General features: G+C 37.5%; 1 protein-coding gene across 1 annotated transcript; it reads left to right on the top strand.

The window, feature by feature from the left end:
- The first annotated feature begins 275 nt into the window (after nucleotides 1-275).
- Nucleotides 276-25,340, top strand: LOC137038768 (putative helicase mov-10-B.1). The gene is made up of 22 exons (XM_067413647.1): nucleotides 276-632; nucleotides 1,039-1,138; nucleotides 6,664-6,863; nucleotides 6,955-7,193; nucleotides 8,253-8,508; nucleotides 8,608-8,742; nucleotides 8,879-9,041; nucleotides 12,868-13,022; nucleotides 13,795-13,968; nucleotides 14,060-14,207; nucleotides 14,354-14,521; nucleotides 17,070-17,167; nucleotides 17,282-17,379; nucleotides 17,482-17,580; nucleotides 17,904-18,006; nucleotides 19,243-19,360; nucleotides 21,534-21,725; nucleotides 22,141-22,212; nucleotides 22,299-22,424; nucleotides 22,513-22,601; nucleotides 22,691-22,809; nucleotides 24,301-25,340. The coding sequence occupies exons 1-22, from the start codon at nucleotides 487-489 to the stop codon at nucleotides 24,360-24,362; spliced, it is 3,060 nt and encodes a 1,019-aa protein (XP_067269748.1). The 5' UTR covers nucleotides 276-486; the 3' UTR covers nucleotides 24,363-25,340.
- Nucleotides 25,341-26,509: the final 1,169 nt, after the last annotated feature.

The raw sequence follows: 26,509 nt of genomic DNA on the forward strand, positions 1-26,509 counted from the left end.
AAGGCCAGAAGCGCATGTCATTGCTACAAGCAAAAAAATAAATAAAAATACGCTAGTGGTGTCAGAATTACGATCAAATGACTCTTGTCAGTTTCCGGTGTTGTTCTTTTGAAGTTTAAAAAACGACTACTTTTCAAGAAAACTGCGTGTCATTGGCGGAGCAATTGCTCCCTTTGAACACCAGAGAGCGCACTTTACCTCTCCGAGCAACTTAATACAGTTTCTTATAATAATATGCTCTTTTATTTTTGCCCACTAGCGCTTTGGACATTTCCTGGATGTTTCTCCTTTATTAGCGGAAATAAACGAAGTGTATTTGTTACGTTTTCATTGTAGAAGAACCCACCATAGGCTAGACTACATTAAGTTTCGTTTCCTGCGTTCTTACAGCTTCCGCTGAAACAGTTGCGCTTATAAGCCAGTGTGGCCCATAACTGACATTATATCTGTATAAGTCCCGAGCTCACGGTACCAAAGTCAAGAAGCATGGTAAACAGAAAAAACAAGCTTTCTAACGCTGACTTGCGCGCTGTTGGATTTGATTTTATAGAGCTGCTGGAGGAAAGCCACAGGAGAAACATTACTGATAGAAGCCATCTCAAACGCATCTACAATGACGAGTTCAGACACAGGTAATCGTTTATTTTTTTTAAATTTTTTATTAATAGCCTATTGCTTAATAATTATTCCACTTAAGCTATTAGGCCTACACTGAAATGATCGATATTCCCAATCCATAAACAGATTTTTGTTTAAAGAGGAAGTGTGCTGTGTAAACAAACTGAAAACTTTAAGTTTCTTCTTCAGTAAGTTCAATTAAACTTAAAAAAGAGAAAGTTGTATGCATTTATGTAAAATCCATGTTTCAACCTGCAATTCTGCACAACGTGTCATTTTTAACACATCTATTTTAGCCTAGTACTGGATTGATAAATTGAGTCAAAACTCTGAAAATAAAATGACGTGAAAAGAATGAATTAACAACAAAAATGAATATGAAGACATTTAGCCTATTTATTTTACGAATTGTATCCACAGGGATGGAGTCAGAGACCCAAACTTCTCTTCAGTCCTCTTTGTACTGAGAAACTGCCGCAAAGCGCGCGTCACCAAAACAGCTGTTTACTTTAACGGAAATGTAAGAAACCTCCACTGTCTGACATTTACTAATTCTCTTGTTGATGCCCATCTAGTGTTATTTTTGTTGTCAATGGCAGTATGTTTGTAGGTTTGTACAAAATTGTGGTTTATGTTATAGGACCGTACATAGTCTGATCGCGTCTACGGGATTAAAAAAATAAATAAATCAATAAAGAAAATAAAGACATTGCCATAAGAGGTGATCTTCTCATAACTGCATACTGTTTATGTAACTGGTTTGTAATTGTAATGCTAAGATAAGTTGTTTTTGGAAAGCAAAACAAATTGTGTCTGAATTTGAAACCTGAAGTGTTTCATTTTCATCAAACTGAAACCGAGTTGATAATCATTCGGTGTACCTTGATCAGCTGATGCGCATAACAGTGAGTCATCTAAAACCATTTTACACATCGTTTTTAGTGAACGCCCTAGTGAAAAAAAGCGTGCTATTTTGAAACATCTGATTTTGTACTAAGTAGCCTATATTTTAGATGTAATTTAGTTGTGCAAAGCATAGTTTTAAGTGTATTTAGTGTGTGTGTGTGTATGTATATATATATATATATATATATATATATATATATATATATATATATATATATATATATATATATATATATATACACACTCACCTAGGAACACCATTCTAATATTCTAATTGATTCAACAATGTGCTTGTGCAAGCATTCTTTAGATATGTTGTCCCATATTGATAGGATAGCATCTTGCAGTTGGAGATTTGTGGGATGCACATCCAGGGCACGAAGCTCCCGTTCCACCGCATCCCAAAGATGCTCTATTGGGTTGAGATCTGTGGTGACTGTGGGGGCCATTTTAGTACAGTGAACTCATTGTCATGTTCAAGAAACCAATTTGAAATGATTCAAGCTTTGTGACATGGTGCATTATCCTGTTGGGAGGAGCCATCAGCGGATAGGTACATGGTGGTCATAAAGGGATGGACATGGTCAGAAAAATGCTCAGGTAGGCCGTGGCATTTAAACGATGCCCTATATTGGGCACTTAGGGGCCTAAAGTGTGCAAAAAAACATCCCCACACCATTACACACCACCATCAGCCTGCACAGTGGTAACAAGGCATGATGGATCCATGATGGATCCTGATTCTACCATCTGAATGTCTCAACAGAAATCGAGACTCATCAGACCAGGCTACATTTTCCAGTCTTCAACTGTCCAATTTTGGGGAGCTTGTGCAAATTGTAGCCTCTTTTTCCTATTTGTATTGGAGATGAGTGGTACCCCGTGGGGTCTTCTGCTGTTGTAGCCCATCCGCCTCAAGGTTGTGCGTGTTGTGGCTTCACAAATGCTTTGCCGCATACCTCAATTGTAACGAGTGCTTATTTCAGTCAAAGTTGCTCTTCTATCAGCTTGAATCAGTCGGCCCGTTCTCCTCTGACTTCTAGCATCAACAAGGCATTTTTGCCCACAGGACTGCCACATACTGAATGTTTTTCCCTTTTCACACCATTCTTTGTAAACCCTAGAAATGGTTGTGCATGAAAATCCCAGTAACTGAGCAGATTGTGAAATACTCCGACCAGCCCGCCTGGCACCAACAACCATGCCACTCTCAAAATTGCTTAAATCACCTTTCTTTCCCAATCTGACATTCAGTTTGGAGTTCAGGAGATTGTCTTGACCAGGACTACACCCATAAATGCATTGAAGAAACTGCCATGTGATTGGTTGATTAGATAATTGCATTAATGAGAAATTTAACAGGTGTTCCTAATAATCCTTTAGTTGAGTGTATTTACCTTGACTTATTACTTTGGAGATATACAAATTTCCCCCTCTCCCCTATTGACAGAAATCAGAGGGAGGGGGAGATGTGAGGAAGGATATTTCAGACATCTAATAACTAATAACTTCTGGGATGTAGTTATTAGCTTCAGAAGGGCAGTACTAAATGAAAAAAAAAGATCTTTAAGCAAAATAAAAAAATTACACATCATCCTGTTCAAAAGTTTTCAACCCCTTTTCTTAATGCATTGCATTTCATGAAGGCTTGGTTCCGCCACTAAATATGAAACTTAATTGCAACGTTTTATCTCACAATTCTGACATTTTTTCTCACAATTGTGGGATTTATACTCACTATTGCGTACTAGGAAGTCAGTTGCATAACATCTGCTGCAAGTCCTATGTGTAATCAGGGTTGGAGAGAAATACGAAATACATGTAACTTATGTACTTAAAATTAAATTTGTACTTAACTAATTTTTTAATTACAGTTACATTTTAAATTGGTTGTATATAGGCCTATATCCCCCCCCCCCCCACTTATAATTAGACATTAAGACTAGCAATTGTGAGTTTATATCTCCTAATATTACTTATTATTATTATTGTATTACCTAAACAAATTACTTAAAGAAGGGACTCAGAAACTATCATGAAAACATTGTTGTGGATCATCCAGGTAAGACAGACAGTTCAGATTCAAGAGTATATACATTTCTGAATGAGCAATTTGTATAAATTCAGTAATTTGGCCTTGTGGACTATACAGTATGTAAACATCTATTATTTGAAATAGCTTATTTAGGACAGTACTAAATAAAAATAACATATTTTGAAAAAAAAAAAAACATTCTGCAAGAGTTATGAAATGTATGTTAGGATGCTTTTGCAAACTGTCAGAGTCTGAGAATCACCTATTGCTGTTTAAAGGGAAGGTGAAACACTTTCAGTCAATCTCATGTCAATCTTGAGTACCTATAGAGTAGTAATGCATCCTTCATATCTCCGAAAAGTCTTTAGTTTTATTATATTTATAAAAGAAAGATAGGCTGTACCGAGTCTTTCCGGAAAAAACCGAGCAGCTGGAGGCGTCTCGTGTGGGCGGAGCTAAAGAATGACGAGCACGGAGCTACAGCACGAGAGCTTCTGAAAGCGGACATTGTCATGCGTGCAAAAGAAAACGTTACTCTAATAAACCATGACTATCAATCAGATTCAACTAATACATATATGATCCAGAATCAGATCCGAAGGCTGAAATAAATTGAACAGGAGAAGCAACAACAGCAGGACGTCCGTCTCTGTGGTATGTACTGTATTTAGTGGCCTGTCAACATTTGTGTGCGTTTACTCGCAGTTTATGAGGACATGATTCGGTTTATGGACAATTGTATGCGACTAAACCTTAGCAGTAGCAAGCAAAACGGTTTTGCACGTCAGTGTATAAAAAAAAAAACAATGGAGTAACGTAAGCGCATTTGAATGACGAAGCACGCTTTGTGAGAACGTCCCCTAGCCTAGGTTTATGTTTGGGTGGTTTTACAATAAACAAACTGACACCTATAGTGGTCAGCTAAACAAATGTATTTAAACACACACCATACATCGCATGCTCCATTGATAAATTAACTATACACGATCGTGTTGTTTACTGATGTTTACTTACGCGACGATAGCCAACAGCATAGACATTTGAAGCAGTTTTATTCACCACCTGCTTCCAAAGCACGACCATGAACCTTTATCGCTGGGACCGCTCTGTCAAAAACACACTTCTTGTTGATTTCATGAAGTCCTGAGACAGCATGACCGTGGAGATCCACTTTTGCGACGTGATGTTGTGACACTTCTCGTAATTTCTACGTTCAAATCGGTTCAAGTGCAGCCCTGCCTTCCTGGAATGCTGTGCGGGCGCATTAAAGTCGTTTGACATCACCCATAGGAATAAAGTGGAGCGTGCCGCGCGACATAAGTGTTACACGGACGAGTGGATCTGCAGCTTGAGAGCAGAGTTTATGGGCATGCATTTGCTCTCTAGTCACGTGCGCGCGCACCCTACCGGGAGAAGAGCCCGTATGGCCCATACAAGGACCCTCCGCTCTAGTAACGTCAAGTCGACCCATACTCGAAAAAAACTCTCCGAAACTTGTGAGAAACCGGAAGGAGTATTTTTGACACAGAAATACTACATCAAACGTCCAACATTAGTTTTTGAAACTTTGTCTATGTTAAGGATGGGAATCCAAGTCTTTAACAGTGTAAAAAGCTCAGTATGCATGAAACAGCATTTCACCCCCCCCCCCCCCCCCCTTAAATGAAATAGATGAAATTACAATTCAAAAAAGTAAATCACTTTAGTTATCTAAAATACTTTAAGATATATAATATGTAATTTCTTCAGAATTGCGAGTTTTCGGTCAGAACCATGTCTGGTTGGTGATTGTTCTTTTCCTTTGATCCACAAATTGTTTTTAAAACATTTTTAATTACCCTTTGTATTGGTATTTGCCACTTTAACAGTAGGTGACATTTTTAAGTCCATTTATTATGTGATACAGTCATAAAAAATTCTCTGTCTTGCATATGTATCAATTCAAGACAACTGTCATATGCTATGCACTCACTATGCACTGCAACTTATCACTTAAGCTAATTCATTTTATTAAAAAAGTCAGTGGTGCAGATGAAAAGAGTAAATCAAGACATTCAGGACAGCACATCCTCATTCCTTAAAGTTTCATAGGCATAAAACCCGTCTGCTGAATGTTAATAATAAAGTGAGAAAACCACACTTATCTCCACTCTGCCATTTCAGACAAGGTCAATGGTGCCTCGTGAGAAAAAGTCTCGCTAATTGTGTCTGAGGAATGCGTTGGAGAGAGACACAGTAAAAGAGATATACATATAATAAAGGTTGGCTGTTTTAGCTGAAGATACTGTAACATTGGTAAACACTGTTACTGCATGAAAATATTCATGAAACGAACTGCCATCAACTAACATGAAACGTAATTGTTTATCGAATCTGGGGAATTTATCATCCTGCAATTAAATAAATGTGATCAGATATATCTCATGATGAGCTGGTTATACAGGGCTCAACGATAAGGATATCCTGCTAGTGTGGAGCATGTGCAGTTTTGAATCAGTTGTGCAGTGCCACTGGAAATTTTACATTTCTGTTTTTTGTTGAAAGTTTGGTTTTCTTTTCGTAAAAAAATGTGTGTGTGTGTGGGGGGGGGGGGGGGTTGGAATAGGATAAAATATTATATTTAATGACAAATAAAAAATAAATATTATTTCTAGCAAATATGAAATACATTGATTGCATAATATATTTATAAAAATTATGTATAATATAATATATTTATATAATATATATTTATTATTATTTAAAATATATATATTTTTATGTTTTTATTTGACTTTTTTAGTCATTTTTAATGCACTTTTGTCATTTTTATAAAAATTTTTCAAATATTTCTATTTAACTTTCATTAGTTTTTATTTCAGTTTTAGTTCAATCTTACTTTAGCTTCAACTTATTTCATTTAGTTACTAAAGCAATTTTTATTATGTTTCAAAATTATGTTTACATATTTCATCTTATATTTATATTTTATTTGATTTCTTAATTTCAATTACCAAAACACAAAAATCTGAAATATCTCATATTGTTATTTGTTGATCCCTGTTCTAATGTAATGTGTTACTGAGAATGGCCAAAGCCTGACAACCCAATTGTGGCATTTCTAGGTCCGAGTGAGGCCACATGATCAATGGGACAGACCCCATCGTAGACAGCAAAACCAAGCTGCTCCCCACCTGAGTAATGGTGGCTCACTACCGCCCGCTAGTGCGCAGGGTCCTGACCCACCGCCAGGACCAGAGGCTGGAGTCAGAGGGAGGAGAAGACTCGGAAAAGACATCCTGCACCGACTGAGCAGTTCAGAGAGGTGAACCGGTCACTTTGAACAGTGGATAGAAACCAACCTTTGAAAATACATCGAAATATAAAAACTGTTTTGCTGCCCTTTTCCTTTCCAGGTCTATGTTTATAGCTGATAAGCATGGGGTGCGGGTGTTCTCAGAGCTGCAAATAGAGGATGGCAAGATCCAGTTGTATGTGGATCGGGAAGAAGTTTATGAGCTGAAGCTGTTTGTGGAGAACACGGGTCAAGAGGCAGTGCATTTCACATACTACGGTGCTCTTCACTGGCTGCAGTGTTTCACTCTGGAAGACAGCAGGAAAGTCACACGCAATAATCCACTCCGTCTGGAACCACGTGAGTGCAGCCACACTGTACAACAATACAAGATAAAGTGGTGGTGTTTTTTGGAGGCTACATTTGGTACTGTAGTTTGCTAGTCTGTGACTTTTCCTGCTCCTGAATGCCTACTTCCATATTATATAGAAGACAAAATAACTGTATGTGAGCGGAGTAGTATGTCTGAATTCATAGTATTCATAAAACAGTAGTAGCCGGAACAGTTGAAACGGAAAAAAAAGTAGCTTAATGAACTACTACTTCCAGGGAGATTCTAAAGTGTGCATCTTATTGGCACTTTTCTATCTCATGAGACCACAGGAGATGATTTGTGAATGGCAGTGAAGCAACTCAACTGATTCCATGGGTCACATAACATTGAAAACATGGCAAATGTTGTACTTTCTTACTAAATATACAGAATGTACTTTTTCAATGGTCCATATATAGGCCCTGTCCCAAATAGCACACTTCATGTGCACTTTCAGTCTTGTGGACTTACAATGGCCCCTGCATGTGCGTGTCCGTTAAGTCCCAGAGACCACCGAGTGTCCCATTTGTCATTTTAGGACTCAGAAGGGTGCTCGCGAACACCTCCTTTGTGGTCAATATGCGCCCTCAATCCACACTTCTGCCGAGCCCGCACTGGAGCCTGCAGCGGACTTCTTCCCGGCAGTCAAAGCGGCATTACGTTGAAGTGCAGACTCAAAAGAAGACCGTGAAGGTTTAGAGTGCCATTTGGGATAGGGCCATATTATCTACTACAGCAGGCATTTTTAACCCTGGTCCTTGAGGGCCACTATCCTGCAGAGTTTAGCTTCAACCCTAAACAATCACACCCAAACCAGCTATATAAGCTCTTCAGGATTACAGGCAAGTGAGTTTGATCAAAGTTGGAGCTAAACTCTGCAGGACAGTGGCCCTCGAGGACCAAGGTTGAGAACCCCTGTACTACAGTATGCAATTTCAGACACAGTGTTTAATTTGATGTATAAGAAATGAAAAATATTTTCAGTGCAGAAAAAGGTTTGAACAAAATCTACTCTTTTTCTCTCTTGCTTCCGTTTTATTTTAAAGGTGAAAAGTATGAGGTGACCTTGAAATTCACATCAGTTCATATGGGAGTTAATTCAGCCATTCTGGCGTTTGAATTTAAGGAAAATACCCAGTCTGAAAGCCGTCCTTTCCACATTGTGCGCTTCATTGAGGCAGAGTACAGGTCTGACTCTGAGCTTGCTGCTCAGCTGGGTCCTACAGAACCATTCAGACCTCAAAGGCTTGAGACCTATGAGCCAATGAGGTGCAACATAGATGAGGGCTTTCAACCTGAGAGGTAAGAGAAAATCACTAGTTTTAGAATAAAAACAAAAAAAATCATCTGTGTTTATATATACAGAAATAATTTGTTTGCATTGTTTTCTCTCATTTGCAGTACTACCCAAAACTTTTTGAAATTTGTGGTGCCACTCGAGTTTTACCGTCTTCCTTTCTACATCTCTGACTTAGTCGAGGTCTTGAAAGAGAACCGTCCTGTCCCGAGTTACAAAAAAGAGTTCCAGATACAAAAGTTAGTAGTCTTTAGCACCAGTTGTGCCTTCTACAGTTGATCTGAGACCTGTTATAGTACAGAATCAACTCTTTGCATGACCATGTGTAGTAAAAGCCATTGTGACTGTTTTCTCTGTACTTTTGGTTGTTTGTAGGTCACTACTTGAGAATGATCTGGATTTTCTGAACTACGTTAAGCGGTTTGATTTACTGTTGTACCTGGAGGAGGATCAGATGCGCCTGGACATCAAGAGATATAACAAAAAAGATGTGTCCATGGTGAAGGACCATGTGAACAAACGACTACTTGTCTTAGAGGTGAGTGGCAGCTTCTTTCTGTCTTTCAATAAAGCATGTGATTGTGTTAGTCTGACTGACATGTAAAATGACCAGTCACAGTGTGTTTTGTTCAGCGTCATGTTTAGGGGTTTGAAAATGTAAATTTTACGTTTATTTAAATATGTTCGGTTCAGCAGAATGGGATGACACTTGAGCCCCTTTCACACTGCGATTCCGGCAAATACATGGATAATGCGACCCGGCATTTGTTCCCGGGCCGCTAGATTTGGTTCATTCACACTGCCAGCGAAACACCGTAATATGTGTGCTTTCACACACAACCCGTAACGGTCCCGGATCGAGTTGACTCGTGACATCCTGATGTGACGTATAATGGCCAGTGATCTCAGCTTCAGCGCGGATAGTAAGGAGCTCCGTGGTCTCGACTTGTGTCGAGTTTGGACACATTTCTGCTTGTTTAATTTTAGTTTATTTTGTATACAAACACTCTCTGCGTTTAAAACACCGACTAGCTCTTCTAGCACTGCAGGGTTGTATTATTGAAAAAACAAGCTCTAGGAGTCGCACGATAACTACGTACACGTTGCGGCATTAGTTTCCCAGATAGCAGACAAACAGTGAATCAGCGTTGAATCAATGTTAATGCATCAACTAAAATATCATTGAATCAATGTTGAGATGTCAATGTTGAGAATGTTAGATCAAGATGGGCTTAAAATCAATAGTTTTCCAACTAAAATTAAACCACTTATTTAAGTGAATCAATGTTGAATCAATGTTAATGCATCAATCAAAATATCATTGAATCAATATTGAAATATAACATTGATTTTTTCATCAGGTTTGCACCGGGAAATAATGTTATTTCAACAATGAAAAATAGATCAATCTTGCTTTATGTACAGCAGGATTCTATGCCAGTTCATTTGTCTCTTTATTTTATTCATTTTAATCAGAGACCATGTGTGGCTGCAATCGATATGATTTTGCATTAAAAAGTCACTCAAAGTAAACAACATCCTTCAGTTTAGATGCAAATGTCTTTATTTATGCCCCCACAGTTACAACAGGAAATCTCAGATTGACTTAAAACAATTACATCTGAATTTATAACACAAATGAGAAGAGCCTGAAAAAACATGACAACGTGCATCTGCAAAATGGAAGTAAATACAAATGTAAACTTGCCAATAAATACAGAAATGACACAGTACTACTGAAAGAAAGAAGGTAGAAGAAAGAATAATACTCCAAACTTAGGGGGTTCCACCATGAGCAATGCCCCGAAGCCTTTCAGGTTGTAATGGAGCCAGTTTTGCACCGTCCCAGCAAAGATAAACTCTGATGCCTCTTTTTATCAGCATTCACGGCATCTAAAACAACAAGAAGTTAGTAAATATTTGGAAATGTGATTAATTATACATTACAAATATAGCCTACTACAAAATGAAGTGAAACTTGAAATTTTATCAAAATCTTGATATCCCAGTTAAAACACGGTAACATTAAATTCAGGACTATTAATGCATTTTAGTACAGACTTTAAAGGACCTGCAGACACACATTGAATGAAAAAGCAAAGTGAATATATCCGGTGTTTTATCTAATAATATTATTGTATTTAATAGTAAATAAATAAAGTGTGAAAATGAAACAAGTAAATGAATGACCAAATAGCAGAGCTGTATAGGCTACATGGTGGTTTGGAAAAGATTTTCCATTTTTAGATTTTTTCCATTTACAACACGAACTGGAGGCACAACTGTTTACTAAATTTCTGTAGTTTGATATAGCTGCCTACAGAACTTAAAGATCTCACTCTTTTCTTTTTTTCTTGCTGCATTAAAGATTAAACTGTAATGATGTCATTGTGATCTGCTCACTTGATGATATCGTACAGCTGAAGCAGATCTACGAGCTGATTGTATTTCCCCTCACCGCGCTAACAGGTCAATCAGTTCTAGTTCTGCTTCAGCTGTGAGATACTCTCACCAGTGGCGAACACAATTACTGACAAGCCAGAAATTCATTTAACCTTCCGATCGCCTCTCGTTTATACACTGGACGAATATAGGATGATTCATCTGTGTGTGCAACGAGTAAGATACGTTTGTGGATCCGCGCCGCGCATTGATGCATTGATTGACTTGTGAGTCGATCCTATATGGTCTCAAAATCCAAATGAATCTAATAGGATCGACTCGCAAGTCAATGAATGCATGTGCAGCACCGTTTCAAAAAAAAAAAAAAAGAGTTGCACGAGTCAGAATTTGGACACAATTCATAGTGTATGCCAATCTTAAGAAAAAAAAAGATTACAAATATGATATGGTTTGGTGAAAAACAAACTGAAACTCAATGTATTAAGATTATCCTGGCCGTTGGTTGTGTAACTTACGAGGGCGCTCATGTGACTATTATTAACATTGCAGTTCACTAAAACTCGTTGAGGAGAAGCACACAAGTTGTAAAACAAGTTGCTGATGTTTGCTGACCAAACATCAGCATTGATTCAATGTTTGTCTTTTCAACACTGAAAAGCATGGAATTATCAACATTGATCCAATATTATTTAGCAGTGAATTTTCAACATTGGTCCAGTATGGTGTTAGCATTGAATTTTCAACATTGATCCAATATTACTTAGCATTGAAATTTCAACCTCAACCAAAATGATGATTCTGATGGAATTTCAACATTGAATCAATGTCACCATGCTATCTGGGTTCGGCTTTTGTTCACACAGCGCTTGTCCCGATCGAACCCCGCAATGTTACTAGGTCCCCGACCCGGGTTCAATTCGGTAATCAATTCTGGGACATGGTTGCTTTCACACAGAAGGCGACCCGGCAATGTTCCGGGAATATTGCGGGTCTGACGTGCAGTGTGATAGGGGCTTTGGTGACTTTTTCTGCATTAGCTGTGAACACACAAAAAAATCATGATGTTTTGGTTATGTTAAAGGGTCATAAAAAAATAGTCACACTTGTCTCCTTCGCGGTCAAAAATTACAGACATAGGAAATAAATGGGAGAAATGCAAAAACAATAACTCAGGGAATCTTTTGGTGATACAAACGGTAACCACAAATCAGCCATGAACCAGAACAAAAGTGCATAGCAATGTAGGGGTGACACTCTAAAATATCAAGAGTGCAAGACACAACCAACCCAACAAAGTCAATAATTCAGCCACAATGCAGTAAAAAAAACAACAAGGAAGAGGTTACACTCTGAAACATCAAAAGGGTTAAAACAGACAGAAACACTCAGACACACTCAAACTCAAACACACTCAGAGACAAACACACAAACCACAATAATATACACATACAAATGAACTGGTATATGGCTGTAATTAATGTGGTATAATTGAGCCAAATGTCTCAAATAAGAGGTTAAAATTAGATCTGTTATGCGGTGATAAAACATACCTGTTCATTTTTGTTACATTTTTATTGAATTTTGATGTTATATGTTCAAAATGTTCTTCTCTGTGCTCAGGTTTGAATGTAGTAAAATTACTGCAAAAACTGACATTCAAATCAAAATATATATTTAAAAAAAAAAATCTAAACCTTGACAAAAAAAGGAGTCTTTGAGAATGTTTAAGTATAAATCCAAATCCACAATTTAATAAAAAAAATAATAAAAACACTAAAGAATTTATAAACCACTTTATATAGAATAATATAGGAACCTAGTCGTCAAAACAGGGCATTACATCAGTTTTTCTTTTTTTACTCCCACCAGAGGGCAATAACTACCTTCAATTGTTGTTGTTTTTGAATGCCCTGTCTCTATTTTCTGTTTAAAGGTCTGTTTGTGTATCTGTTGATTTAAAGCTCCCTGGTGTATCAGAGAACAGGCCATCAGTCCTGAGGGGAGATCACCTGCTTCTCACCAAGAGTGAAGAGCTCCAGCTCCCAACGGTGACCAAATACAAGGGCTACGTCCACAAAGTGGAACTAGATCAGGTCAAACTTGGCTTCTCCAGAAGGTATGAAGTATGAGTTCTAAGACTTTAAGCTAAAGAGCATTTTAAAGGGTCACATTTAAAAATTCAAGACACAAGGCTTTGCTTTTCCCAGATTAACCTTAAAATTAGAAAAATATATCATCATATTAGATTATATGTAAACTATATGTAACAGAACATTCAAAACTGACTAACCTATACACAGGTTTGGGTCAGTAAGGTTTTTTTGTGTTTAGTTTTTAAAGAAATAATATTTTATTCAGCAAGGATGCATTAAAGTGACCACAGTAAAACCATTTCTAATGTTACAAAATGTTTCGATTTCAAATAAATGCTGTTCTTTTGAACTTTATATTTATAAAAGAATCCTGAAAAAGTGTATCATAGCTTCCATAAACATTAAGCAACACAGCTGTTTTAAACATTGATAATAACAAGGAAAGTTTTTTGAGCAGCAAATTAGCATATCAGAATGATTTCTGAAGGATCATGTGACACTGGAGGAATGATGCTAAAAATTCAGCTTTGACATCAATGGAATAAATTACATTTTTTACATTAACACATATTTAAAAATATTTAAAAATATAATTACATTTATATTGCAATTACACTTCTTTCAAAAATAAAAAACCCAAACATTTGATCAGTCGTGTAAGTCAAACGTCAACTGCTTCAGCCACACACACAAAATATTATGCCAGGTTCATTTGGTCTCATTTTGCATATATGTTTACAGAGCAGTTTATAACCACTCAAACTTTGTGTGTATGTGTGTGTTTTATGTGTAAAGGATGCTTGACAGTTTTATAGATAATATGAAGTTCCACGTGGAGTTCACGGTGAATCGTCTCCCATTACAACTGCAACACAGAGCTGTACACATGGCGGTCCAGCACAATCTCAGAGATGTGCTGTTCCCTGTGGGCTCAAGGGCTGGGACCCCTGTGTCTCCACCTGCACTGAGGTCAGTAAGACCCCTTTGGACAGCAAGTATGCTACTAAATCATATTTTAATGAAATGTTATGGAGTATTTCAGCTAGATGTGTGTCTCTAGGCTCTTTGATCAACAACTTGAGAAGAACCCTGAACAGAAAACTGCAGTATGTAACATCGTGGCCGGTACGTCCAAGCCGGCACCGTACTTGGTGTTTGGACCTCCTGGCACTGGTAAAACCGTCACGATAGTGGAGGCCATCAAACAGGTAAAACTGGTTATCATGTTCAACTAACCACAGACTCACGAGACACACCTAAAGGCAAATCATCTTGTCTCATTGTGCCTGTATGCTAAATTTAATAACAGCCATTGTAACTGCTTCTTTTTCTTTCTTTGTCTTTCATCTCTCAGGTGGAGAGGAATATACCCGGTGCCTATATCCTAGCTTGCGCTCCATCTAACAGCGCAGCTGATCAACTGTGTGAAAAGTTGATCATTAGTCAACATGTGGATGCACGTAAAATATACAGACTCTACGCCAGCTCACGCAATCCAAAAGACATCCCTCAAGTCTTACGGGTTAGTTGTCTGGCTATCACTAGACCAAGCTCAATTTTTTAAAGGGAATGTTTCATGCATACTGAGCTTTATACACTGTTAAGGACTTGGATTCCCATCCTAAATATGACCAAAGTAAAAAATTTAAAACAAACTTGGACGTTTGATAGAGTATTTCTGTGCCAGAACTCCTTCCGGTTTCTTGAAAGTTCATACTAGAAAGTTTTTTCTAGTATGGGTGTATTTGGCATCAGATACAGCGGAATGTCTTTTTACGGGCCGTACAGGATCTTCTCCCGGAAGGGGTGTGCACACACGACTAGAGCGAGAGAGTAAACGCTTTAGGACAGGAAATCAACAATATCACCAAGTGAAGTGTGTTTTTGGTTGTCGGGCAAGACAACCCTGTGCAGCTTCCCAAAGAACCCAGCGTTAATGGGACAGTGGATGGAGTTTTCTTTTTTTCGGAGAAGCATCGGAGTAGTGCAAGTGTTTTTGTTTGTTCTCCCTGACAATGTAATTACGTTAATAAACAAGGTACAGTTTAACTCCGTCTAATGCTGAAAGTGGTTCCAGCTATTAAGGTTCACGTCGTATGTTGGAAGCAGGCGGTGAGTAAAACTGCTTCAAATGTCTTTATATTTTTAGCTATCGACTCGTTCATTCAAATGTGCTACTATTCCATTGCTTTTCTATAGCCTGACAAGCCAGACCCACATCAAGATGTTTGGTTTGGAAACTCACCATAGACAGGGCTCAATCTGAGGGGCGGGATAAACGGTTGTCTTTCAAACTCCCTCTGCACGCGATAGGATAGCGCTACACCAACCAGAGCAACGAAGGTGAAACAGAGCTTGTTGATAGATTAAACATTCGCCGTATCCGGTCGGCTAAACTCTGAACACATCTTCCCTTTTTAAGAATGACTTCAGTGCCGTTCTTTGTTCTTTTCTCAGAGAAAAGTTTAACTCCAAGTCTTCCAGAGTCGCAGTCAAATCAGATTCGAAAGACCCCCGCCGTTCGCCAGTTTCTGTGTTTACTAGAAGCACGCAAACGCAACTCGGCCGTCGTCATTATGGCCCCGCCCGCCGACTCTATACACGACGTGATTGGCCCGTCCAAATTGTGAGGAATACAGCTCAGAAGGGTATTGAGAGTTCCTAGACGACACTTGCGGGCAGATTAAATTTGCTGCCGCTAGGGTGCGTCTAGATTTCTAGGCTAGCTTTTCTATGTAAGCATGCACTAATCTGATGTGTAAAACCGTTCTGCTTGCTACTGCTAACATTAAATCGCATAGTCCATAAACCAAATTATTTCAATATACAAATGTTGTAAAACTCGCAAGCATGACAAGTCGCTAAGCATATATAAGTTACAGTAGCCTACATACCATTGAGACATCCTGCTGTAGTCTTTGTTGTTGCTTCTCCTATTTACTTTTTATCCTCTAGATCTGATTCTGGATCATATATGTATGTAGCCTAGAAATCTAGACGCACCCTAGCGGCAGCAAATTTAATCTGCCCGCAAGTGTCGTCTAGGAACTCTCAATACCCTTCTGAGCTGTATTCCCCTAACTCTTGCCAGGCCAATCACGTCGTGTATAGAGTCGGTGGGCGGGGCCATAATGATGACGGCCGAGTTGCGTTTGCATGCTTCTAGTAAACACAGAAACGGCGGCGGTCTTTCGAATCAGCTTTGACCGCGACTCTGGAAGACTTGGAGTTAAGCTTTTCTCTGAGAAAAGAACAAAGAACGGCACTGAAGTCATTCTTAAAAAGGGAAGATGTGTTCGGGGTTTTGCTGCCGGGGTACCGGATACAGCGAATGTTTAATCTATCAACAAGCTCTGTTTCACCTTCGTTGCTCTGGTTGGTGTAGCGCTATCCTATCGCGTACATAAGGGGGTTTGAAAGACAACCGTTTATCCCGCCCCTCGGATTGAGCCCTGTCTATGGTGAGTTTCCAGAACAAACATCTTGATGTGGGTCTGGCTTGTCAGGCTAATATGTATGGCTAAATCTGATTGATCTCAATAGTCTTTAGGTAGGATAACGTTTTTTTCTCAATGATTAAGGATGTCAGAGCTTTCAGACGCTATCAACGCAATAGCTGCGCAGGCTCATGATTCTTTAGCTCGGCCCACACGATGCGCCTCTAGCCAGTACAGCCTATATTTCTTTTATAAATATAATAAAACTAAAGACTTTTTGGAGATATGAAGGATGCAATACTACTCTGTAGGAACTAAAGATTGACATGAGATTGACTGAAACTGAGTGTTTCAACATTGGTCTAGGGAGTCTGCTATGTATTTTGTTCTGCATTTTAATGTTTCGCATTTTAAAATGTATGCAGTATTTGACACTGTTTTATTTTGACCCGTTAAAATGTAATTTAAGTAGCTTAGATATTCAACAAATTTAAATATATCAAATAAAGTGCTATATTTAGTAATCTTATATTATGATAGTTTCAGTAGTAAGTCATGGGAACACAATGCGAGAGACCTGTTCAGAGAATGAGCTGTGTAGTATTGTTGTTGACTGTGTTTTTGTGTGTTTAGAACAACAGTAATGCGGAGGGAGAGATGATTATTTTCCCATGTAAAGAGGATTTGATGTCCTACAAGATCCTGGTCAGCACTCTAGTCACCGCTGGCAGGTAAAGGTTGTATAATGTTGTATAAACATTAGACAAATGCAATATACTTGCTCTCTCTCACATACACATAGCAGCCAAAAGGTAAAGAGGGTTTGTGTGTGTGTGTGTTGGTAGGCTGGTCAGTGGGGGCTTTCCTGTGGATCATTTTTCTCACATCTTTGTGGATGAGGCAGGACATGCTGTGGAGCCAGAGACCATCATCAGTGTGGCAGGTCGAACACTTTACAGATATAACATTGTGAAAACTCGGATCTTTTATTAGAGATCAGTCTGTGGTAGCATTTTTCTGTCTATCATTGTGTGGATGTGTTTAGGACTGCTGAATGCAGAGACCGGGCAGCTTGTTTTGGCTGGAGATCCCAAGCAGCTGGGGCCTATCCTGAGATCACCCTTTGCCATTAAATACGGACTGGGTGAGATACAAATAAATACACATACAGTATACACTGTGCTAGAATTCCCCTACACACCTGACTTAAGTTAATCATTATAGCCTTTTTCTCCAATATGATTGGTTCTTCATATGTATAATTCTCTATTACTAGGTAAACAAGTTTTGATTCCCCTCATAATTCAGCTTGTTGCAAGGCTGTATAGACTAACTTTGATGTTGGGGACATTTATTCAAAAGCATATAAACGTTAATCCTGCAAGAAAAATAAATATGTTAGATATGTTTAATAAAAAAAATCCTTCTCAACACTTATTTTACCTTGCACTGTAAATGTGTGTGTAGGTCTTTCACTGCTGGAGAGGCTGATGACACAGAATGAACTTTACCAGAAAGGTACTTCAGGATACGACAACCGTTATGTCACCAAACTGCTGCGGAACTATAGGTAAAGTCTGAATAATCCAGAGACCTCCACTACAAATTGACTGATGTGGAGGACATTCGTTTATTTTTTGTAGACTATGCATCAAAAAAAGATACAAAATAATAAAATAAAAGAAGGGCCAACTCTTTGTGTGGGATGCAGGTGATAAGTCAGCATGATCATAATTAACGTCAAAGCATTGATAGTGTTGCCCAGCTGCCCCTTAGAAAAGAATGGCGTCTGTATGTAATTGTGGAAAAATTGTTCACACAATATGAACATGTTTAAAAAAAACGGTAACATTTTATTAGTTTGCATTAGTTTACATGAACTAACAGTGAGTGAAAATGACTTCTAAAGCATGTATTAATCTTAGTTAATATTATTTTCAACATTTACATTATTAACATCAAAAGTTGTATCTGTTAATATTATTTAATGGGCCTGAGTTAACATGAACTAACTATGAATAGGTCAATTTTTTATTAATTAACATTAACAAAGATTAACACATACTGTGACAAATGTATTGTTCTTTTCTTAGTTAATGTTACTTATTGCATAACTAATATCAACTAATGGAACCCGCTTGATGGAGTTCAACTGAATGGAACAAGCACAGGGGCCTCAGGGCTGAACTAAAGCTGAGGATATATGTAGAGACAGTTTCTGAGATGTATAGAGCAGATCACAAATTCCTGGACCTCTGTGTGGAGAGAGTACAGATGGTTATGAATGAGGCACACATACCAGAGCCATTTTTCTTTTTGATTTAGTAGTTTTGACTTGTAGCCAGTAATAGTAGAAGACCTTATCTGCTTAGTAACAGAGGGCTATGCTCAGCAAAGATTAGGGCACATTCGGCACAACCAAAAAAGAAAAGCAGCTATTAACATTAATTTCACTCCCGATAAAACATGGGAAACAGTAAGCTGGTGTGTGTGTCTGGGTTTTTGTTATGTGAAACAGAAAAGGGCACTAGAAAGCTTTATTTAGTCACAAGTCTTCAGAGGACAGGATGCCATATGAAAACTTTGGGAAAGGGCCAATCTGAGTCAAAATAAATTGAGATAGGCCTGGTCTGAAATAAGTGTTGGGAACACCTGATCATTGATCCTTAATCATGTGTAGGATTGTTGTTTTTTTTTTTACATTTTAAAACGAGACTTCAGTGTCTGAATTGTGCTGGGCCACAGTAATAAGTCTATGTTTTTTAATGCTCTATTTCCCTTTTTTTTTCTCCATCTGTCTCTTCAGGTCTCATCCATCTATTCTGAAGGTTCCTAATGAGTTGTTCTATGATGGGGAATTGCTTCCGTGTGCAGATGAGATCAGCTCCAACCAGTACTGCAACTGGGAGCACCTGCCTAAAAGAGTGAGACATCCCAGACACACAAACGTTTAATAATTGAGTACAATATGAAATGAAAGAAATCTTAATTCAAAGTCTAGCCCTGCGTCCCAATTCGCATACTATCCATCCTAAATAGTATTCGAAAATAGAATTAGTATGTCCCAAATCGTAGTATGTTGAAAAGAGTATTCCAAAGATTCCCGGATGGTTTACTATTTCCGGTCCGAATTCACAGTATGGATCGATGGGCACTCTAACGGCTGATATTGCCCACAACCCATTGCGAGTTGGACGAGGATTCGATTAGAACTACAAACGCGGATAAAAAGCGGATAAAAAGCGTTAAAAAACTACAAACATGACGGATGTGCGAGTTCGACGGTTAAGTAGAGAAGTTTAGATAAAGGGGTTTGAGTGACCAACTATCAATATTTAACCTGACAAAAATATATTTATTCAGTGTTGTCACATTATATTTCACCCGCAGCAGCATTGAGAACTTTTGAAATGACACGTTTGGCCATTAACTTTTAAATGCATCATTATATTTAAACTGTAAATACATGAGGAGAGTCTCTGCATTAAAGACCCACAAATGGCAGATCAACGAGCGGCTACATTTCTCTCCGATACGGTAGGAGATTAAACTGAATGTGGAGGATTTGAACTGTGACGAATCTGACGATGATTGACAGGGCAGATAAACGGTGACGGGATGCACGTAACTAAGCGACAGAGTCCGTTAAAGATGGCGAAGTAGTATGTCCCGCAGCTTGCATACTTTTCTGCTACACACTCAAAAGTATATACTTTTTCTTCACAAAAAGAGTACATACTTCTAGGACGTAGTATAAGTAGGCGAATTGGGACGCAGCATGAATCTGAGTATAATAATCTAGCAAAGAGTAAGGGATCTGAAGGGCCCTTGAAGCAAAGAGCCAGAAGAAGTGAACAATAGAACAAGGCCAAAAATATTGGACACCCCTACAAATGATTGAATTCAGGTGTTTCAATCACTTCCATGGCTACAGGTGTATAAAATCAAGCTCTAGTCATGCAGACTGCTTCTACAAACATTTGTGAAAGAATGGGTCGCTCTCAGGAGCTCAGTGAATTCAAGCGTGGTACCGTGATAGGTTGTCACCTGTGCGAAAAGTATATTTGTGAAATATCTAAAAAAAAAAAAAAAAATACAATGGAAGTTAAGGGCATCAACTGTTTAGTTACTGACATTATTTTAAAATATCATATTTTTTGTTCAGCAACTTTTTTTTATTAAGTATATTTATGGTAAAAATGCTTGCTTTTGTTTCTTTTTGTTGTGACTTTGCTTCATTCTGAAACTCAGGGACATAACTCAGGTCTTATTAAGGCTGCAACATACTCCGCAAGAACAGAGAAAAAAGTTCTCGCTCCAAGGGCTGCGAGAACAAAATTACGTCATTTTGTTCTCGCAGGCCTGGTTTGGGAGTTCTCGCAGCTTGTTCTCGACACATCGCCTGAGCAGAACTTTTATTCTTGCGGGTGTCTGAGAACTATTGCGTGATTGGTCAGACATTTAAAGTGGGCGTGGTTAATGCAGAGAAACGCAGATGATTGTGCGCTGCTTTTATCGTGAAGTATGAATGTACTGGCCATAACGAACTTTATTCTTGTTCTTGCCACCTCGAGAAAACAAACAAATTTCTTTGTTCTTGCAGAGTATGTTCCAAGCTTTAATCTATGCCACACAAATCTTTTTTTCTGGGCATACAAGCTCCTGTCTGCTTGAAAGAGGAAAGACTAGTCCCCAATTAAGTTGAGTTAAAGTGCATGCGTGTTCTAGAGTAAACAAATGAACTATTAAAAATGTGTCGTTTTGAGCATTTCAATTTCTTCCTCTCCCTTGTTTACGTGTAGTCTACAAAAGATTATGCGATCATGATGTTCTGCAAACACGGCAGTCATTAGTGTAAGGAATGTGAAGGCCACAAACTGAGATAACAGTCTTCTTGATATTGGTTGTATTTCATTAGCGTCTCCACTTGTTTTTGTAATGCTGATTGTGCCATGTTAATGTCTAAAGTTCAAAACCAAGGTCCCTTTTTAATCATGTTGTTGGGTTTCACTGATAATTTAATATGGGTTTCACTTTATCAGCTTTTTTGTACCTTCTAGACATAATATTATGCTCTGGTCTGTGCTTCTTTTATAGGGATTTCCTGTGATTTTCCATGGAGTGGTTGGAAAAGATGACAGAGAGTCAAACAGTCCTTCCTTTTTCAACATCTCTGAAATCAACATTATCGTAGACTACCTGAAGAAGCTGCTCCTGACACAGGCCAAGAAGGGCATTGCAAAAATCTCCCCCAAAGAGATTGGCATTATCGCCCCCTACAGGAAACAGGTGAAAATAAAGCAAACCTGATGCATACTGCACACAAAATAGTTGGTAGCAAGTACACCCTCAATAAATTTTGCTTGCAGAGATACACTACTGTTCAAAAGTTTGGGGTCAGTGAGATTTTTTTAAAATTATTTTGAAAGAAGTATCTTATGGTACAGTACTTAAAAATGTTACAGTATTATTTAAAATAAGTGTTTTCTATTAATATAGTTTAATTTACTAAACTAAACTGAGGACTGGAGTAATGATGCTGAAAATTGAGTGTCACATGATCCTTTAGAAATCATTCTGATATGCTGATTTGCTACTCAAGAAACATTTATTATTATCAATGCCTTTTCTACTGTTTTCACATAGATTGCTTGTTGATTTTTATCACTGTATTCCCTTTTTCAACATTGTTTTAATTTTACAGGTGGAAAAAATCAGGAAAGCCATTCAGATTCACAAGGAGCTTAAATCCTGCATGAGCATTGAAGAGTTGAAGGTCAGTGCGAGTCTGAGCTCTCCTACACTGTTATCGGTTCTCATCCTTGTCGGGACACGTGAGCAAAAAATGACTGTGTTGTGTAGGTTGGATCCGTGGAGGAGTTTCAAGGCCAAGAGAGGAAAGTGATCATTGTGTCAACTGTTCGCAGCAGCAAGGAACACTTCACTTTGGATGAAACATTCAATATTGGCTTTCTCAAAAATGAAAAGGTAGTATCTCGCAAACAGTGAGTAGACGACACAATACAGCCAAGCCTAGAAAACAAAGTTTGCCCACCTCTTTTATTCTCTCCTCTAGAGATTCAATGTGGCAGTGACGAGAGCAAAAGCCCTGCTGATCATGGTGGGAAACCCCATCATTCTACAAACAGACACAACCTGGGGCAGGTACAGAAACTTCCGCCGTACATATGAATGAAATGAATATAAAATGTGTGAAATTGCAAGGTAATTTTTTGGCATATTTGTGTTTGTAGGTTTATTAATTTTTGCCAGGATCAGAAAGGTTATATTGGATATGATATTTCCAACTTGGAGGGAACAGAGGAAGTTATTGATCGTCTGATTGCTCTAAACATCCACCAGGAGACCAGAGGTAAGAAATGGACTTAATTAAAGTGCGGCCGCACTAGACTTTGCACTTCATTTGCTTCCATCAAAGTAGTCTTTCACTTTAAGGTGCACTGTGTACATTTTAGCGACATCTAGTGGTGAGGCTATTGCTGCGTTCCTGTTTGTTTTTACTATGCTCTTCACTCGCTAACTTCCCTCCATCTCGTTCACTTGGATGTGCGCATTGCTTACATTGCATGAGCATCCACTACTGGCGGAACATTTGCAATGGACTGAACTGGAACACCGTAAGCCCTTGATCACTTGGAATCCACTATGGAGTTGATTTATTTATACATTTTTTCCTTTACGAAATTGTTTAATGCAGCATTTTGTATGTAATTATGCAGGCGGATCTCACGAAAATGTATTATGTATTATTTACCGTACTATATAGTATATATAGTATATATACTATAAATAGTATGAGTGTGCAATGTGGTGGAATGTATACGCCAAAACTCATTTTGGCGTGCCTATGCTACGCTGTTTTTTGCGTGCATATGATATGCACTTTATGGTGTATTATACATACAAACAACCCCACACCACCCCACCCCACTACCCTAATCCCACCCAAGAGTGTATCATATACACGCCATAAAGTGCGTATCATATGCACGCGGAAAAAAGCGAATCATATGCACACCAAAATGAGTTTTGGCGTATACATTCCACGACATTGCACACTCGTACTATTTATACACATTCACATGTGATCGGGTTGATATATGTGTGATATATGTTTATTATGTAAGGTCTTTATACACCACTGAAAACTTAGTTATGTATATTATATTGCATATCTGTCAATAGATCATCAACAATATTACACAATGCACCTTTAAGTTCAAGTGCAGCTAATCTGTGAATTTGCATAGAGATATATTTAAACATTTTGAATATACTCTATTTATAATTGATTATTTATTTAAATGGACCAAGAGCGAGACATCATGCTGTTTATTTAGTGTCCGAAGTAAAGCCCAGTCTCACCATTTATTGACTGGTTATACACTACTGTTCAAGTTTAGGGTCAGTAAGATTTCTTTCAATAAATAATTCAAATAATATCGAATTTAATATTTAAATGAATGCACATTAAATTGATCAAAAGAGACAGTAACAGCATTTATAATATTACAAAACATTTCTATTTCAAATAAATGCAGTTCTTTTGAACTTCTATTATTCTATATCAATCAAAGAGTTCTAAAAAAAGTATATAGTTTCCACAAATATATTCATATATTCAACAGCACGACTGTAAAATTATATGAATAAATGCTTATTCAGCAGCAAATTAGCACAGAATGAAGGGTCATACTTTTAAACAGTAGTGCAATTGAACCTACACAACTCTCCTGTTTTGTTATAGCTTCTTTTTAAGGACAATTTCTGTTCTTTGTTGGGATTGAATGTACAGGATATCATGTACACCAAGTGCTCACTATTATAATCTTTCTCCCCCTAGTGGAAACAGAGGAGAGCGTGGTCCAGCAATTTGAGAATCCTGAATGGAGACATGAACATTAAAATGAAGTGCCACTTTTAAAGCCCCTCCTACGCAGGCCCTCATTACCATAAGGGCAGCCCTTTCTGAAGTCGCAGGAAAAGTCTGAAACTCAGAAGCTTAATTTTAAAGCTAAAACGGTACTATGATATATAAACATGGCATTAAATTGGTGAATCATTGTTGTCAAGATAGGGTTTTAATAACACGTGTATGTCTATGCAATAAAAAGTAGAAAGACACCTTTTTATTTGTACATTGTGACTAGAGAAAATAAGCTAGCTGAAGCCTTTTTCCTACCTTCAACATTCATACGTGTATTTATGTAAAACTGTATTTTTAACAGAAGGGCTGGAGCTGTCAAATGTTTGCTGACAAATAAACAAAGAGATCTGGGTGCAGGCAACATTACAAAAATAAACACTGCCCATTTACATATGCTATTGACATTGTAACAATATAAAGCCGGTTGAAAATCTGCAAACTTGTCCGTTAATCTCAGGGCTTTGTATGCAATATTGTCTACATGTTTAGATGCATTAAATAAATATGAGCACATGGAACACATGAATGATAAATCACTGAAAAAGGCGTGCCTTATTTCATAAAACTTTCAAACAATACTGTACATAGCAGCATTAAGATTGTGTTCCCATTGTTTCTTTGGAAATTTGCCAAAGAAGTTGAAGGTTTACATCAGTGTATCGTCAATCACATTATTAAAATATTGTGTACTTAATTTCAAAGACTTTTGAGTGAAGTAAATACAATATTGTGTAATGGAGGATCTCGTGTTTTTTCGCAAATCAATGAAACATCTGGTGACATGTTAAAATGCTTCTAACAACCCTTTCAACACACTCATAACTAGGCATTGCAGATACTTTTCTGGGTTAATTATGATTTCTCACTGTCAGGCCTGTCGAGGCAGACTACAAAATTTGCTGCATGCCATGACAAGTTGAGAAAACTTTGTATGAAAATGTATTTACTATGAAGTATTTCGTTGTTTCTCCCTTGAATATGTATCTTTTATCACTAACAGCATTGTATACAGTTTCCTTGTCATCCAAAAACTAAACATGAAAATATAATATATGATATTTTTTCTGAAGCATAGTTTCTACATTAAGTTCTGAAATTATATAATGTATACCTCATTATACCTAACCTGGTCAGGAGCAGGTTTTCTTTGTCTGAGTTTATTTCAGTCTCCTCCCCCTTTTTAAAGTGCCAGCGATGTTTAAATGCTTAATTCATTCATTCACGAGGCACAAATGCTTTTCATACTGAGTATTTTTCCTATTAGCAGATCATTTGCAAAATAAGAAAAGTGCCCTTAAAAATTAGCTTTTTTCTGTTGTCCCCAGGAACATGCATTTCTTATGTGGAAATGCACAATGATTTAAAAAATCTTTAGATATTTTTACTGAAAATTACAAGATAAGAAAAGCATTTTTTGCAGTGCAGGTCTATTCATTCACTGTCAATATTTTGATTAAGAGGACACTGTCAAAATGACAACTAGCATCCTGTAGATGAGGAGGCTGCAGTAATTTGTTGGGAGTAACATTCATGTCCGGTGATGATTTTTTTGCTTGCTATATCCACATGCATATTTATTTAAGCAGTACTAGTTAATGATTGTTTATATAATATCAGAGATTAAGGCTGCTGTGTGCAAATAGGTCAGGACAGTTTGCCTGACTCTCATGTGATCTCTTTCTGAATGTTTGTGCACTGCAACAAATGCTCTTCTTACTTAGTATCTTTGTCTTGATTCTAGTCTAAATATCAAAAAAAAAAAAAAAAAAAAAAACTTAAATCAAGATGCATTTACTAGATAAGTAAAATTACATGTTTTTCATGTTTTGTTTAAAATAAAATCAAAATGAAGTGAGTTGTTGCTCATCTCTCGTTCCAAATGAAAGCAGTTTATATAATGAAAAAAACTTTAGAAATAAGATTGTGCATCTTTTGGTGTTAATTATTTATTATATTTATATTATATGAATTTAAATCACTTTGAATTCATATAATATGTTCATATAAATATTATTTTAATTGACAAGTAGCCAAATAGTATTATAAATATAATACATGCATTATTGCATTTCATAATTCATAATGCATTCATAATTCTTTTAAACAACGTGTATTCATTTGAGCT

The sequence above is a fragment of the Pseudorasbora parva genome, chromosome 13 (genome assembly GCF_024679245.1).
Source record: "Pseudorasbora parva isolate DD20220531a chromosome 13, ASM2467924v1, whole genome shotgun sequence".
NCBI lineage: Eukaryota > Metazoa > Chordata > Actinopteri > Cypriniformes > Gobionidae > Pseudorasbora > Pseudorasbora parva.